This window comes from Anopheles gambiae, chromosome 2, assembly GCF_943734735.2.
Source record: "Anopheles gambiae chromosome 2, idAnoGambNW_F1_1, whole genome shotgun sequence".
In the NCBI taxonomy this organism is placed as follows: Eukaryota; Metazoa; Arthropoda; class Insecta; order Diptera; family Culicidae; genus Anopheles; species Anopheles gambiae.
The window spans coordinates 7,227,960-7,242,892 of record NC_064601.1 but is presented as its reverse complement, the minus strand read 5'-3'; the positions used below and the strand labels follow the sequence as shown (position 1 = coordinate 7,242,892).

At 44.8% G+C, this 14,933-nt stretch overlaps 2 protein-coding genes across 2 annotated transcripts; one reads left to right on the top strand and one right to left on the bottom strand.

Annotated features, from left to right (window-relative positions):
- The first annotated feature begins 12,262 nt into the window (after positions 1-12,262).
- LOC1281517 (ribosomal RNA-processing protein 7 homolog A) lies at positions 12,263-13,489 on the top strand. Its single transcript, XM_321439.6, has 2 exons — positions 12,263-12,634; positions 12,702-13,489. The coding sequence occupies exons 1-2, from the start codon at positions 12,610-12,612 to the stop codon at positions 13,445-13,447; spliced, it is 771 nt and encodes a 256-aa protein (XP_321439.6). The 5' UTR covers positions 12,263-12,609; the 3' UTR covers positions 13,448-13,489.
- Positions 13,487-14,876, bottom strand: LOC1281518 (integrator complex subunit 15). Its single transcript, XM_321440.5, has 2 exons — positions 14,620-14,876; positions 13,487-14,549 (listed from the first exon to the last, which is right to left on the bottom strand). Exons 1-2 carry the CDS (start codon positions 14,693-14,695, stop codon positions 13,513-13,515), a joined length of 1,113 nt encoding a protein of 370 aa, XP_321440.3. The 5' UTR covers positions 14,696-14,876; the 3' UTR covers positions 13,487-13,512.
- Positions 14,877-14,933: the final 57 nt, after the last annotated feature.

Sequence of the window (14,933 nt, the reverse complement as noted above, 5' to 3'; positions counted from 1 at the left end):
CGAGCGCAGCAATGTAGCCACTTGTTTCTCAGTCTTCATTTTCAGCTTCCTTTAGAAACTCAAGTCTCTCAGGGTCGTCGGCCATTGGGAACCGGCGTCTTACTTTCGATGCTCTGATTATTGCCTAATAGTGCCAAGATGCTGTAGATGGCGGAAAGGACTTATCCGACGTTCACAAATTGCTGCAAGATGTCCGTTTTCGTCATCGCGGGGTGCCGTTCTTTGATCGCGCATACCTCTTAACGAAGTTGCTTTGCTTTAATTTCTTTAATTATCAAGTGTCTGGTCGAATATTTAGATTAATTTTTGGAGTTTAGAAGGTTTTCTTCCATTTGCTTATAGTAATCGTAATTTGTATTACATTCGTTTCACATACTTCTGTACACGCATTAATGATTAATGCTAACGTTTTCCCAACAGACGTACGATTAATTGATCGGAAACGTGTGTCGTAATTAGATGGTTTCACGCCAACACACACACACACAGCCACATTCACTCCTAATCTTACAATCCACCCATAGTGCCAGCTGCATCATTAACTCGCCTGTATCTCCTACATTCACGCTCCATCGTGTGGGACATTCATGCTTTTTCAGTACATTGAACGATCGACGTCATCCGCCCCATGCTGAACAGCGTTGCTTCGCTCCTGCTGTCGAGTGTCATCCCACTCGCCGGGCCCACTTCACCAGAAGCATCATCGGTGAAGCTAATTACTCATCCACTCACCTGCACACGCCGGGAGTCCGGGAACCAGGGAGCTCTGTCTGCCGCCGCCACCGCCACCACTGCTTTAATTTATGATACGCTCCTTAATATTACACACCTATCTTATTTTACAAAATTTATTGCAAACAAGGCGCTAAGAAACGCGCCAACGCCTTCCACCGATCCCCCTCTCCAAGCGAGCGGGGCTCCGTTTCATTTCATCGCTTCAAACGTCGCCATCGGTCGCAGCCCGAGCTTGGGTGGGTTGTTTATCCCAGGGCAATTCAATCTCTCCCTCCCCTTCCCCGCCCGGTGTGCCGCGTGCTGGTACGATTATGTTACGGCTGGCCTGGCAAGTGTAAATTGAGGCATAGCAGGCAGCGTACAGCGGTACAGGGATATTAAACGTATCCTAAACACTTTTATTTTCACTTACATCTTCCGGGTCCGCGCGTAGATAAGAGCATAAGAGCCCGGGGGCAGGGGAAGATATGATATCGTCTTTCTGGCGCGTACCGGCACCGGTGTCAGGCGACGCGGTGCGCGCTGATTTATGTTCCGCTGCTTAAGCTGTTGCTGATGGAAGGTGGATATTTATCGGTTGTATTAATTTAAAAACTTAATAACCGTTGAAACGGTACAGCGACGATAGAGTTGTTGCCGTGCTGGTGAGGGCGAAATGGTACCATCCATTCAAAAGAGCCCCAAGTGTTTGCAGCATCTGATGGACCGTATGTGAATCTCCTGAATACTTATAATGAATGAACACGGTCCTTATTTTAAATTGTAAGACTTTTTACCAAATTCCCTAAGGTATATTCATCGAGTGGATTGCCACTGCTATGAAACTCTCATTTATCTTGAGTCAAATGATACAAACAAGCATGACGTCAACGTCATCTTCGATATTGTAGCAGTCAAAATTACACTCAAGAATTAATACTCAAAATGTGGTCGTTTACAAAGCTGAAATTCAATCACAAAAAGCTGTCCTATATCTTATCAACCATATCGCCTAAAAACACGTACTAGTGTCACTCGGTAATGGATGCTACAAGCATTTACCTCGAGCAATAAATGGTTCTGAAACGATAATTTTGATCGATATTCGGTGCCTTCTACTTCAGCTAAGCCACAGATCTTCATTGCATTCCAATTTGTTACCAGCACTGATAATAACAGACAAAAACGTGGGGAACCGTTTTAAACAACTTATAGCACGAAAGCTAACCATTTGGATAAGCATATCCAAGTGGCGCAGCATCTGCCCGGTCCGGTTTAAGGTGGGTGGGTATGGTAGGGAAGCGGGGTAAACCAACAAATTTATACCATTGCAATCTGTCACGCCGGTCTGCGGTACAATCGACCCAATCGTCTAAAATGCGTGGGGCGAGCGGAGGCAACAAAAACAACAGCTCGAACAACAACAACAAAAAACGCAAGCGGGAAACGATTCTGTTTCGGTTCGGTTGCGATCTAATAAGACGATAAGAGGACCATCCCGGTAAGTAATGATATTCATTCTTCAGCCTTCAAACGAGCGGGGGAGTGGGACAATAAGCACCACGAGAGTGGGGTAAAGTGAATCTTACAGTGAAGCTAGGGAAAGGATGGACATGAAGTAAAAGGGTTCTAAATTGACCGAAGCGAGCTAGACGTAGCCAGTAGTTTCGTTGCTTATCACAACCTTTCCAGCCAAAAAGGGGAAGCACAAAACAGTCGGAAAGGCGGCAGAAATATGGGGGACGCTTGAAATATATACGATTGTTCTATTTTCCCGAAAAGCGAAGCGAAAACAAAATGAGTTCTTGATAGCCAATGTGTACGCATGCTGATGTAGAGAGGAAAAATTCGAGCTGCTTCCCGGCCCTTAATCCTTTGTGCACGATTTACAACATTGCGTTTGTATGCTAGCCATTGTACCGCTATACCACTGCAGGCATCTGTTTGCAGCCGATTTTGGTTGTTAATTCTGATACCAAAAAGTCTCTTCTATATGTACTTGTGCCCGGCTCAATTCAGCCATGCCATGGACCGACCGGGCGAACGTTGAATTTGAAAATTGAACATTGTACCAAGCGAGCGACGTGACCATTAGAGCTTACTCCTGCTACCAATAAAATATTCAACCAATCAGCTAATCAACCAACATCATTCGACACTTCTCCCATCGTTGCCGAAACGATCGGTACACAGCTTTGTTGTTCCACTTCCCTCCATCTAATTACTCGTATCGTGATCCGGGAAACGAAACGGAAGCGGGGGAATGTAATTCAAATGCACTTAAATTTTAACGTTAATTTGCTTCCAACAGGATGCACGAACGGGCCCAAGAAGCCATGGTTATTTTTGCGTCCTCCTTCTGCGAACTCTTCTGGTGTCTCCCCGACCCCAAAAGCCTGCAAAAACCAGCACCCAAAATTGCATGTTCGCAATCCAACATGTACTGGAAAGTTTCGCGGAATGCACGTAATTTTGGCGATTGAAAATGAGGGAAACAAAAATGAAAAACAACCTCCCCCACCCCCCTGGGCCAGGTTGCCATCGAACGGTGAGCTTCTAGTAGCCGTGTTATTGGAAAAGCTGTGTTTGTGTGTGAGGGAGAGAGAGTTCGAGGGGCTCAAGTGTACTTAAAATGGATCTTCTTCCCAAGTACCGGAAGTAACGGTGTGTCGTAATCAACCGAACGAAGTGCACGACGACGAGGACGACGACGGTGAGATGATGTAAATTGTAAGAAGTTAGATCCATTTTTGCAAGATTAAAAAGTAAAGAAACGCTATACATAAACTTTCCTATGCACACGGGGTTGCACTTCACCTCGTTGCTTCAGTCCAACTTTCTCTTCGTTTCTCTTTGCGAATCCTTCATTGCACCGACACCCCCAGTGCAGCCCCGCATTCCTTTTGCTGGTCGTGGGTTGAAGCGAAATTTCCATCAAATGCCATACCGTGGGGTGCCGTCTCGGTGCCGGTACTTGCGATCGATAACCGTATTTATAGTTTGCTACTCGATAAAGCATCATGAATACATGTGTATGTATGTGTGTATGTGTTTTTCTTGCCTTTCATTTTTATGCCTTATTGTCTTATGCTATTACTGGGAGCCAAGAAAAAGGTCACAACGTGATTGGATGGGTTGGCCGAGTCAAACGAGTCAACGGGATATTAATAACTTATCGCTTCCTGTGTGAGTTATGCATGATTTGCTTCGGAGTCAACAAAAAACCCCCCGTGGTAAGTTAAGGAATTAGATCAGACCGCACCACAAAAGGATCTTCTACAGCTGAGTGATTCTTGATCTAAAAGCATTTTTTCTTCTTCTGGAGATTATTTCCCCACCATGGCGGGGCTCGTGCGTAAGCAAATAATCGATTCGTTCGAAACACAACTAAGGGTATATTAAAAAATAACTTTTCCTATTATCACGCTTCGAAAAAAAGGGGATCCGAGGTCCTCTTCCCACCACCTCCCCAAGGCCAACATGCAAATCGAACCAGCGCGAACCAGGGCGTAAGATTACTTTGCGGAATGTACGGTCAAAGAATGCATCCCATCTTAATCATGGTCAGGCAAAAGACAGCCACCCAACCCGCAACACCGTCACAAACCCGTCAAGTTCCGCTGCAGTTGGAAGAAAATTATGAACCAGCAAGAATCAGCAACAGCGCAGCAACAGCAAAAGGGTAAAAAGGAAAGAGTGCAAAACTCCGCAGCGATATCGATGAAATATTTTGCCAGTGCCTTGCGGCTTCATTTTAATTGAAGAAATATTACTAACGAAAGCTAACCGCCCTGTGCAGCGACGGCAGAAGACGAAGCAAATTTCGATGAAAACCCGGATTGCGTACGATCGATCAATCTGATGCGTCCGTGTTCGATGACAGCGCTAGGCAGCGGATGGCTTCGGAAGAGATTAATTATAATTGTAAATACCATTCCGTTGAAACTATCCACAAAAGAGTGGAGAGCACTTTTTTTTTGGTTGGGATTACATAGAAAATAATAACTATTCCCATTCGTTTAGAGAGGATCACCGCGATGTGTAATTGAAATCAAACTCTGGATTACAAAAAATGCGTGATTGAGCTGTTTTCCGTGAAAAGAGAGTCGCAGTGTACAAAACGTGGCACACAAAAAGAGCATTGCACAGTTTTCCATTTGAAATTTTGTATGTTTTGTTAATTGAAATTTTGTAGTTGAATGCATCACGCAACAGTAGCAAACACTTCCGAGTAAATCTACCGGCGTACATAACTCAACCGTTTGTTGTCTGTTATCCTGGCTTCATGGCTACATTTCTATCCATGCACCAGAAGTTTCATATTGATGGATATAAAGTATCGAAAAACTGGTCTCTGATTTCCCGCGAAACTGCCGCGTGTGAAACATTTTAACAGGTTCAGTTATGATCGGTCGCCATTTGTTGATTGTTTGTTATTGCATTGCATTGCATACTCCTTTGGGATATAGGAACGCTAACAGGATGATGTATTCATAAGCCAAACTGGTGGTTATCGTTGAGCGCGCTGTCATATTTGAGTATTGATACATTTTATGGCTATCTTTCGAGCAATTTCTTCCAACACAAGTCGTTCGAAGTTCTAGAATCCGCAACAATCTAGGTGTGACTTTCCATTGCACATTGTCCCTCCTCGTTGTCCCTAGTGATGGATAATCCGGAGTGATGTCGTGGAGCAACTCTGACTCCGGTGCTCCAAATATGAATCCAACTACGAATCATAATCGGATTCGACCCTTTCAATTCCGGGTGAGTCGAGTCGAATCCGGATCAGACCGGACCAGTCCGGAATAGCCTGGAGTTTATTCTGAGACTGGCCTTGAGACCTCCCCCCTCTCTCCCATTCCCTTTTGACCAGCAGTAACTTCAAGTTCGACTCCGATGACTCTGATGACTCCTTGGTATGTACCCATCACTAGATGTCCCTTCAACGTTTAACGAGCCTAGTAAAGATTAGATTAAAATCTTGGTAATATCCCGTCATGCAATCAACCAGAACTTTGAAGAATAATCGCAATAACTGGCTTTCGTAGGCCGGAACCTGGTTTTCAACGTCTTTTTTTATTAAAAGTGTTGAAGGCCACACATGTTTGAGACACCAGGCAAGATGCACTGAACTCGTTGAAACTATTTATATGCTCCTACAGTAACCTATTTTATTGAACTCGTTTTCATCGATACCTACCCCAGAGTCCAATGCTGCAGTAACGAAACCTACCCAATATAGATGATAATGATACCCCCATGAAGTGTTATTTTACCTTCCTCCAATCGGAAATTATCTCTCCACCAGATTATTATTAAAATCCTCACCTCCAGAACGTACCTTTCCCCTTCCCAGTCGAAGGTCGCCCACCCAAAAGCATAGCAACCGTTAACCATCGCTTTGTCTTCCGCCCGGCACGGCAAACAATCGGGTGCGCCCACCTCCCATTCGCCGGACACTATTGTCAGGGTAGAAAGGCACACGGTTCATGACTCATTTAGAGTCCAAACCCCTCTGCCTCGCTCGACCGACCCCACAGGGAAAGTAACACCCCCAGTTCCCAGCTGCGCACCGTCAGCTGACAGTTTTCGGACCCCGATTCGCGTCCCCTCCTTCAAATAGCTTTCTCAAATAGCCCCCCCCCATCCACCGAAAAGGATTATACCGTTCCAACCTCCCCCGGTGGGGCCGGTGGTGCAATGGCAGGGACGACTTATCGTTCAGGACAATAAACTCGTCGCTTTATGAATGCGAAATGGACTTCCCTTTGGCGCGACTTGGACCTTCCTTGGGCCAAACCGTCCCCTCGAAAACGCGCATTAATTTCGTGTCTGTCGTGTGGACACCCGAAAAAGGTGGTGGGAAGGTGCGAGAGGACGACGACGACGTCTCTTCCGTTTTTTATCGCTTCCTTCGGCTAACAGAGTGGTTGTAACTGTCATTGGTAGCTGTTTGCAGTTCAACTAAAACTTGTGCAGCGGGGGAAGATACGTTTGAGGGGAAGGGGGCGAAAAAAAACTGAACCAAAATAAAAGAAAACAATACACCGCCACCCCCCTGCTCAAACCGTGTTGGAGCACATGATAGAGAAACTAATTTCGATGGTACCAAATCTGCCCGGCAGAATCTAACAGAAACACGCTGCCAAAGGAACATCGGAGCGACAAAGCAACAAAAGACGAACACGCCCGCTCTTTATCAATCGCTCCCTCCATCTGGAGGGAGCTCGGACATTGTGGGTGCTGCAGTACTGTGCCACTTTCCATTTTTTTCCATAATTTTATTGTTTTCACTTTTTATGCTTATGTTTTATCATTATGCCAGGCCAGTTCGACACCGGGCAGCCGAGAATGTGACAGGGTGTAAGCTTTTTTGACGGTGAATTTAAATAAAACACAATCGAAACGAACCATAAAACAACATTGCCCATCGCACAAAAGGGTCTTAGATAAAAAAGAGGGAGCTTGCCGCCACCCACCCCGAACACATCTAGCTTATTGAACAATGGCACATTTAAGCAAGTAAAAGAACAAAACCATTAAGCAAAACAAGTCTCCGTTGCAAAGTAAATACAGCACCACCCGAAAACCCGAGAACCAAGTCTCAAAAAGGTCGAACGAATCAGTTAACAAAGACAAAACGTGTATACAGTGTATGCGCATCAACGTCGCAAATGGAGACGCCAAACGCCGAACGGGTGCATCCTGCGTAAAGCATTCACATCGGGCCAGAGTGTCCTCCCATTGTTTCCGTTTCAAACGATGGGAAGGAAGCAATAAGGATAATCGAAACGCAAGTGTCCGCTTGTTTCCGCGTGATCCTTGCAGCGTACGGTGCCAAACCGGTACCAAGCCAGGGGGGGGAAGGAATAAGCGCCAAACTCTGTTCCAAAAAACCGTGCGTCCACGGAAAAACACTAAACAAAATCAATCGCAGCCCTGCTGGATGCCTTTTTTGGCATTCATCCGTTCGGCATTTATCGTTTGTGGAGTGTATATTAATGTTTTGTTGCTGGCTCGAATTTATTTATCTTCGGTTCGGTATTGTGTGCTGCCACACTGTTTTCGATTCGTTTGTTTGTCTTATTTTTTTTGTGTGTCGGTTTAGTTTGGCAACTATCTTACGTTGTTCTAGCTTCTATCGTTATCTTCTCTTGTCTTTTTTTCTCTCTCTTCCTCTTTCTTCGATAGTCCAATATTGAAAACCACCCATTTGCGGATTTCTTAAATCGTGTTCGATCTGTTGTTCGGTGTTGTTCGAACAAAGAAGTGCTGTTTTCTCTTTTTTTGCAATTTTCATAATGACGCTCGAGAATGCAAGAAATGTTTACTGCACCACACGTACACACACACTCTCATACACAAGGGGGTAGAACCAACCGAGACAGTCTGGTATGTTTCGTGTGTGAGAAAAACATCATTTTTCACCGGTCGGTAATTTATGATCCGACAGCGGGAATCGAATTGTATCGGCACTTGGTGCGTTCGCTTGTTTACGGCGTCAGGATTCAATTTATCTAAAGGGTTAATGTTTCTTGTTTTGCTTTTTTGTACATCGAGCTTTCCAGCACTCTTCTCATGCAAAACTGCATTAAATAATGATTACAGCGGAATCGTGGCCCCATTTTGCCCAGAAGGGGGATTCCGTGAAGGTTGTACCTGCCAAAGAGATAAAACGAAACCGAACAATGTGAAGTATTGTGTATGAAATATCTCAATATCACAGTATGATGATAACTGATAACTGATAACTGTGGTAAATATGGCGATTAAAAGTGGTAGTAATGCTGTAATTATAGTGAAATATTGAATGCTCTGTGTTGTGTTCATCAATTCGTCAAGCCTGACATAATAGATTCATGTTATTGAATTTAAAAGGAATACAGATTTAGGGTAAATGTACCAATAGTGGTGCAATTTGTGGTGGTATAGATGTATTTTAATGGATTCAATGTGTCAGGAAAGACAATTTCTGATTATTTTAACACATAACAGTTGGAATATGTTTTATCTTAGCAATCGCAACCATTTTTACCATGAAAGACATCAAATTTACGAAAAAATACATATTTTTGTGATTGCTTCGTTGTACCTATAATGGAGGTATGGTTCCTATAGTCATCGTATTGTGTTCCTATAGTGGTGGTAAACAAGGATGCCTCAAAACAGTGTATAATATCAATATAACTTAGTTTTGAAGCTGTTTTCGTGTGAGTAGCAAGGATTATTGCTATAATAATGAATTCTTACGTAATTTGACTGTAAAAAATGTATGAATTTGGTTGATGAAAATATTGACTAAAGTACTGAATAACACCTGTCGTCAACCCATACCCAGAATAGTTTGCTTGATTTGAAGTCGATTTTTCACTCAGCCAAATAAGCGAATTTTGGCCTTTGTTTGGTAAATTACTTACAGAAAACTCATTTTTGTTACTTATTTTAATGAAAACAGTACGACAAGTCAAAAATGTTGTCGAAAAAAATCTAAAATTACCTGTTTTTATTGATTTTAGAACTAAGACCACTATAGGAACATGCCAGTTTGGTGTACCTATAATGGCACTATAGTAAAAAACACTTAAAAATACGTGAATATGGTCAAAAGCCAATGAATTTGAATAAAACCATATCATTTCATAATAATTATGTTAAAAAAATAATAATTGCGTTGTTATGTGGTCATTTAGAACGTTTACAAAAATATGAGTATCGTTATAAAATCCTAAGGATTTTGGAAAAATGTTGATACCTTTCACAAAATAATGGACTTTTCGGTCACTAAGAAACGGAATGGCCCCATTTCATCTTTGAATCCTTTGTAAAAGGCTAGAGAACATTTCACACTGTCATAAATAACTTAACTACTGTTAATTTATCGTACGAGACGCATTTTAGTGCAATACCACCACTATTGGTACTAGCACCACTATAGGTACGTTTACCCTACCATGGATTCGCTAAACTCTATTGAAAAACATATTTTTCCATTTCATCTGATATAAGTAAATCTTTAAAGGTAAATGCATTACATGACATGTTCTTACATGATTATTGCAAAAATCATTCCACATGACGCATGTGCTTAGACTCCCAAACTCCCCAGAGAGGTTACGCATGAAAGCAACTGGCTCTGAATCACATTCAATTGCCTCGGTGCTATAAAAGAGGGCGATTTTCCAAAGATTAAGATTTCATTTGACAGGCAAAGTTTCCGGCTTGGACATTCTTCCCCGAAAGAAGCTGAAATTCGCCCCACTCCTCGGCATGGAGACGGCAGTGTCCGCTCAACAAATGGGGTGCATACATATATTCAGCTGACTGTTCGAGCGTGACACCGCCGAAATGATGCCCGGACTCGCACAACGCCGCACGACGAATATAAATCTTTGAACCGTGTTCATAAATCAACATGTTTTACTTTCGACACTGTTCGACACCCCGAACGCTCACACGGGGTTCACTTTCCGAACCGATGCACCGATGTGCCACCGGCCGTGTGTGTGTGTGTGTGTGTGTGTGTGTGTGTACAAGGATTTGTCTTAAGTTTGTCCGAAGCCCCCCGTTCCTAACCTCAACCTGGATTGCCGCTGGCACACCCTTTGTCAGACCCTGAAGACCTGGTGGCCCGGGTACTGGGTCTTGCGGAGACTTGTCATCGAACTATTCGCAGCTACGTTTGCTGACATTTGACCAAACCGTATGCGACAGCGGTTCGGCAACCTTCCCGCTCGGTGCTGGTGCTGGTTGTGTGAGCATTCGCCGTGAAATATTTCCAACTCCACTCCCTGGAACGAAATTGAATCGTGCACTGCCTACGATGGCAATACGGTTTGAAATGTGCAATTTAATCTACGCCGGAGCACTGCAAACCCCCCGTACCCGTTCGAAGGCGGGAAAGGACATAAAATTTACAAAACACACAGCAAAACGCAGCTGCGCCCGCTCGGCTTCCTTCGGCAAGCTTGTGTACCGCACCGCAAGCAAAGAGGACAGTTTAATTGAATATTTATACACATGTGCGATAAGATTTCTTTTGTGCTGTGGGGATGCTCTCGCTGCATCATCATCGCCGCTACTAACTTGTTTACAGTTGTTTAATACTTTTCGAAATTACTTTAATAGCGGAGCGCGAAATTGCCTGCATGATTGCTTTCGGCAAGTGCAGTGTAAAATTGTGCACGGGCGTAAAGCGTCGGTACAGAACATGTGGAGCGAAACCCCGGCCAAGATGCAACACGAAAGAACGGTTGGCAAAAGCGCTGCCCCGAACTTGATCTTCGCCAGTAAACACCAAAGGGTGGTGATGAGAAATAGTACCACTCGGTAGATGATGGTAGGATTTTTATTTCCTTTTTGCTCTAGTTGAATCTTTTTATCGCATCGCGTGCTGGCTGGAGTTTCCGCGAGACGAACTTCCTCGGTGCTGACGGGGCAAAGGTTGTCGCTCCCGCCTTTCCCGAGAGCAAAGTTTTATCCCGTGGTGAACGAAAAAGTTTACCCATTGCAAAGAAAAAAGTTTAGGATGCTACTCTACGAGCACGATCGAGTGTATAATTGTACACCAAGGATAGAAGAAGAAGATGGTGCAAACAGATAGCGGTGTGTAGTAAACAAACTAAAATATACCGGCAAAAAATGAATTACCGAAGCATCTCAGTTGCAGTGCGACGTAATGAAAAAGGTAACAAAATAGATATATTCTGAAAGAATGGTATAGAAGTCTAATAGAATTGATGCACACGCGACGTAAATGAAGTAGAAGAATACATTTTTGTAAGACTTAATCATCATCAGTTTGTATTGGTATTGGTTTATAAGTAAAATAAATTTATTAATAATTTACAAAATTTGAGGTTATTGAAAACGACATCGAAAAAGCTGCCGCTTAAAATAAATATTGATTTTTCGGTAAATATAAAAGCAATGTTTAACTAAACTGTAACGGTTACAATCAACTTTGAATTACACGTGTCTACCACAGTACACATTGCGCCAATCCATTACCACAGCTGATGTAACGTTTGACAGTTTGCGGAATCGCATTGTCAACATCCAGAATGGCCAGATTATTTTTGCGGGTTTCGGTAGGCGCATCAAAATTTTATCGGTAGTTTTCGGTAGGAGTTTATGATTTTTTCAGTATTATTGGGTAGGCTTTGATGTGTTGAGCGGGGGGAGGGGGGAGGGTGTGTCGGAAATGGAAGCTAATCTGTCCCATGAAGAGAAGCACGAGAAAATACATCTTTAATTTATTTAAAAGAGATAGTTTAGATTTGGCTCATAGCGGTCACATGAGGCCTTTCTGAAGTGTCGATCTGAAAATTGTACTAGCGAATCTAACCCAACAAATGATTGAGACGCTCTAGCGGCAATCGAACACGACATCGAACATGAAAAATATATGGGATTTTCCATGTTCGATGTGATAACCCACAAATCGAACATGTCAAGTCCTATACATTTTTCATGTACGATGTCCTATTGCTGCTAGAGCGCCGGGTTACATTATCTGTCAAATTGCATATAACATACCAGCGCGTTCGACTTCATCGAATCTCATGAAGTGCAGACACGGGCCTTAGTTGTCTCTGTTGATCTTCTGGTTCAGGTTGCTAGTGATTTCCATATAGAGTTTAATACATTAAGTGATTTGTGAAATGGTTATATGACTTTTTGGTCAGTATTACGAAAAAATCTGTGATTTTCGGTAGGATTAATGAAAAATTGGTTGCTATAGGGGGCTCATCTGTGAGTCGGTGGGCATATAAAAAATCGGTAGGAATACTGATAAATTGGTATTTCTGGTCACTCTGTTTACATCTGCCAAACGCACATGGCAATGCCGAAAGTGTTTACCATTTCGATAATTCTAAACTCCCCTGCAACACCATGTCGTCTGCCGACGAATTTACCGGTAAGAATGTTTTTTGTAGTAATCTTTAGGTCCCGTATGTTCTTACTAGTTCGTTTACTTCCAACAGCGATCGATCTAAAGTACAAGGAGTCGGACACCCACTGCCATCAGCTGTTCGCGAAGGAAAATGCCTCCAAAGCAACCTGCAAACAGAAACCGCCCGGGCGTACGCTGTACGTCCTGAATGTGCCACCGTACGCAACAGAGCAAGCGCTGCAGTATGCATTCTCCTCGGCGGGTGAAATCGAGCGCGTGGTGCTGCAGGAAAAGCCTTCCAGCAAAGAGTCCGCCCCGATCGAGCGGATGGACAAGGATGTGTTTTGCTTCAAGGTGGCGTACGTGGTGTTTGCAAAGCCTGGTGCGCTCCGAAAGCTGCTCAAAACGAAATCTATCAACGCGCTGCACACGGAAGAGAGGCCACTGCTCACCGGGGTGGACAAGTGGACCAAGGCGTACCACGAGCGCATCCCGAACCCGGCCGCACTGCAGCAGGAAATCGACCAGTACATGGAATCGTACGATCGCAAGATTGAGGAGCAGAAGGCCGCAGAGAGCAACAATGCGGTCGATGAGGACGGTTGGGTGACGGTGTCGAAGAAGAGTTCCGGCGTCTTTGCCCAAACGCAGGGCGTCGTGAAGAGGCTGGAGAAGAAGCTGTACGAGGGCCAGTCGGAAAAGGAGCTGAAAAATTTCTACACCTTCCAGATACGCGAATCGAAGAAGAACGACATTATCAGCTTGCGGAAAAAGTACGACCGGGATTTGAAAAAGATGGAACAGATCAAGAAAGCAAAGCGATTCAAGCCGTACTAAAAGCGTGTCAGAAAATAAATCCCTTGTCATTGCTCGATCTTATGAAATTGTGTATACATTCTTAACTAAGTTTTATTCGCATTAATGACGATTTGCAGTAGCTTGTTCTTGCCCGGCAGGGCTTCCAAGCGGAACATAAGCTGCGTGATATTACCGAAGATGCAGCGCGAGGTAAGGCCCACCTGCACGGCCTGCGCAAACCGTTCCAGGCAATTTTGCAGATTTTCCTCCTCCAGCGACATTCCCTGCTGTGTGAGAGTTTCCATCTCCACCTGGATCGTGTTCACTATCAGCAGCAGGTGCTGCGCGTTGATCGGCTGCAGGGTAGGTGGTGTCGTAATGGGTGGCGTTGCTTCCAGCAAGCTTTGCAGTACGGCTAGATGCAGCTTGCTGTACAGCTCCTGGCGGTTCGTAACCAGGAGCGAGAGCACACACCAACGGATCAGGCCGGCAAGGGGCGTTATTACCGGCATCGCGATGGCACCACTCGGCAGGGCCAGCTGTTGCTGGGAGGCAAGACACAGGGAAGGATTCTCGGACACCCAGTCCGTTATTACGTCCAGCAGCAGATCGGGCGGTGGGGTGAGTTGCGATTTCGCCGTCCCATTTAGGTACAGATCCGTCACGGCCGTCATCAGGTTGGCGGCAAACCGTGGCGCAACCAACGGCAGCGACTTGAGCTGCTCCGACGAGTTCTTCGAGAAGATGACAAAATCGCGCACGATGCACTGTGCCAGCTCCAGGCTAGCCGGTGAGGTGCATCCGAGCTGCTGCATCCACGTCCCAGCCGCACACAGCAACGGGGCAATCGATCCGGACACGGCCGTACTGATCAGCTTGTTCAGCACGCTCGTGCGCGTGTTGGACCCACCAAACAGGGACAGAAACACCGCATTTCGGGTCGCGTCCGGACCGGGACGGGAGAAGAAATCACACAGCACCAGCACCAGCTGGAACTCTTCGATCGGGGACAGGCGCGGTTGAGCTGATTGTTTAGCAAATTGGCCACCACGCGCCGGCTCATCGCGACGCTCACGGAACACAAACTCCGCAATCAGATCCATCGCCATGTCGTGCTTGTTCCGATTAATGATCAGGTTTTCTACAAAGTAAATAAAATCGTTCAGTTGGTGGTTTCTTGTCCAATGCAAATGCAGATTCCCTTCCCCCACCTATGATCGCAAGGGCGTCCCGGGCCATATCTGGAAACTCCGCCTTCCGCAGCATACTGCGCTCCTGAGAAGTCATTTTAGTGTCTTTAAATTATTCCTTAGCCTTCTCTTGCTATTGTTAACTTCTTTGGTGGACAGAATAGCGCTATTTTCGAAACCTTATCGCTGCCTTGTTGTCGTTTTGTTTCGTGCCTCCATGTAAACAACGTTCCGCCATTGACTGCCAGAGGCCGCCGCATAGACAGCTGTCAAACGCAACCATTTCGCGTCTCTTTCTCTCCGCATATCTTTCTCTCCCTTTCTTTTCCATCCAT

Bases quoted from the DNA above. Each gene is read 5' to 3' on its own strand.
- LOC1281517 (XM_321439.6), top strand. From the start codon at position 12,610: ATGTCGTCTGCCGACGAATTTACCG. The intron at 12,635-12,701 runs GTAAGAATGTTT...TACTTCCAACAG, and splicing joins GTCTGCCGACGAATTTACCG to CGATCGATCTAAAGTACAAG.
- LOC1281518 (XM_321440.5), bottom strand. From the start codon at position 14,695: ATGACTTCTCAGGAGCGCAGTATGCTGCGGAAGGCGGAGTTTCCAGAT. The intron at 14,550-14,619 runs GTGGGGGAAGGG...TTTACTTTGTAG, and splicing joins GGACGCCCTTGCGATCATAG to AAAACCTGATCATTAATCGG.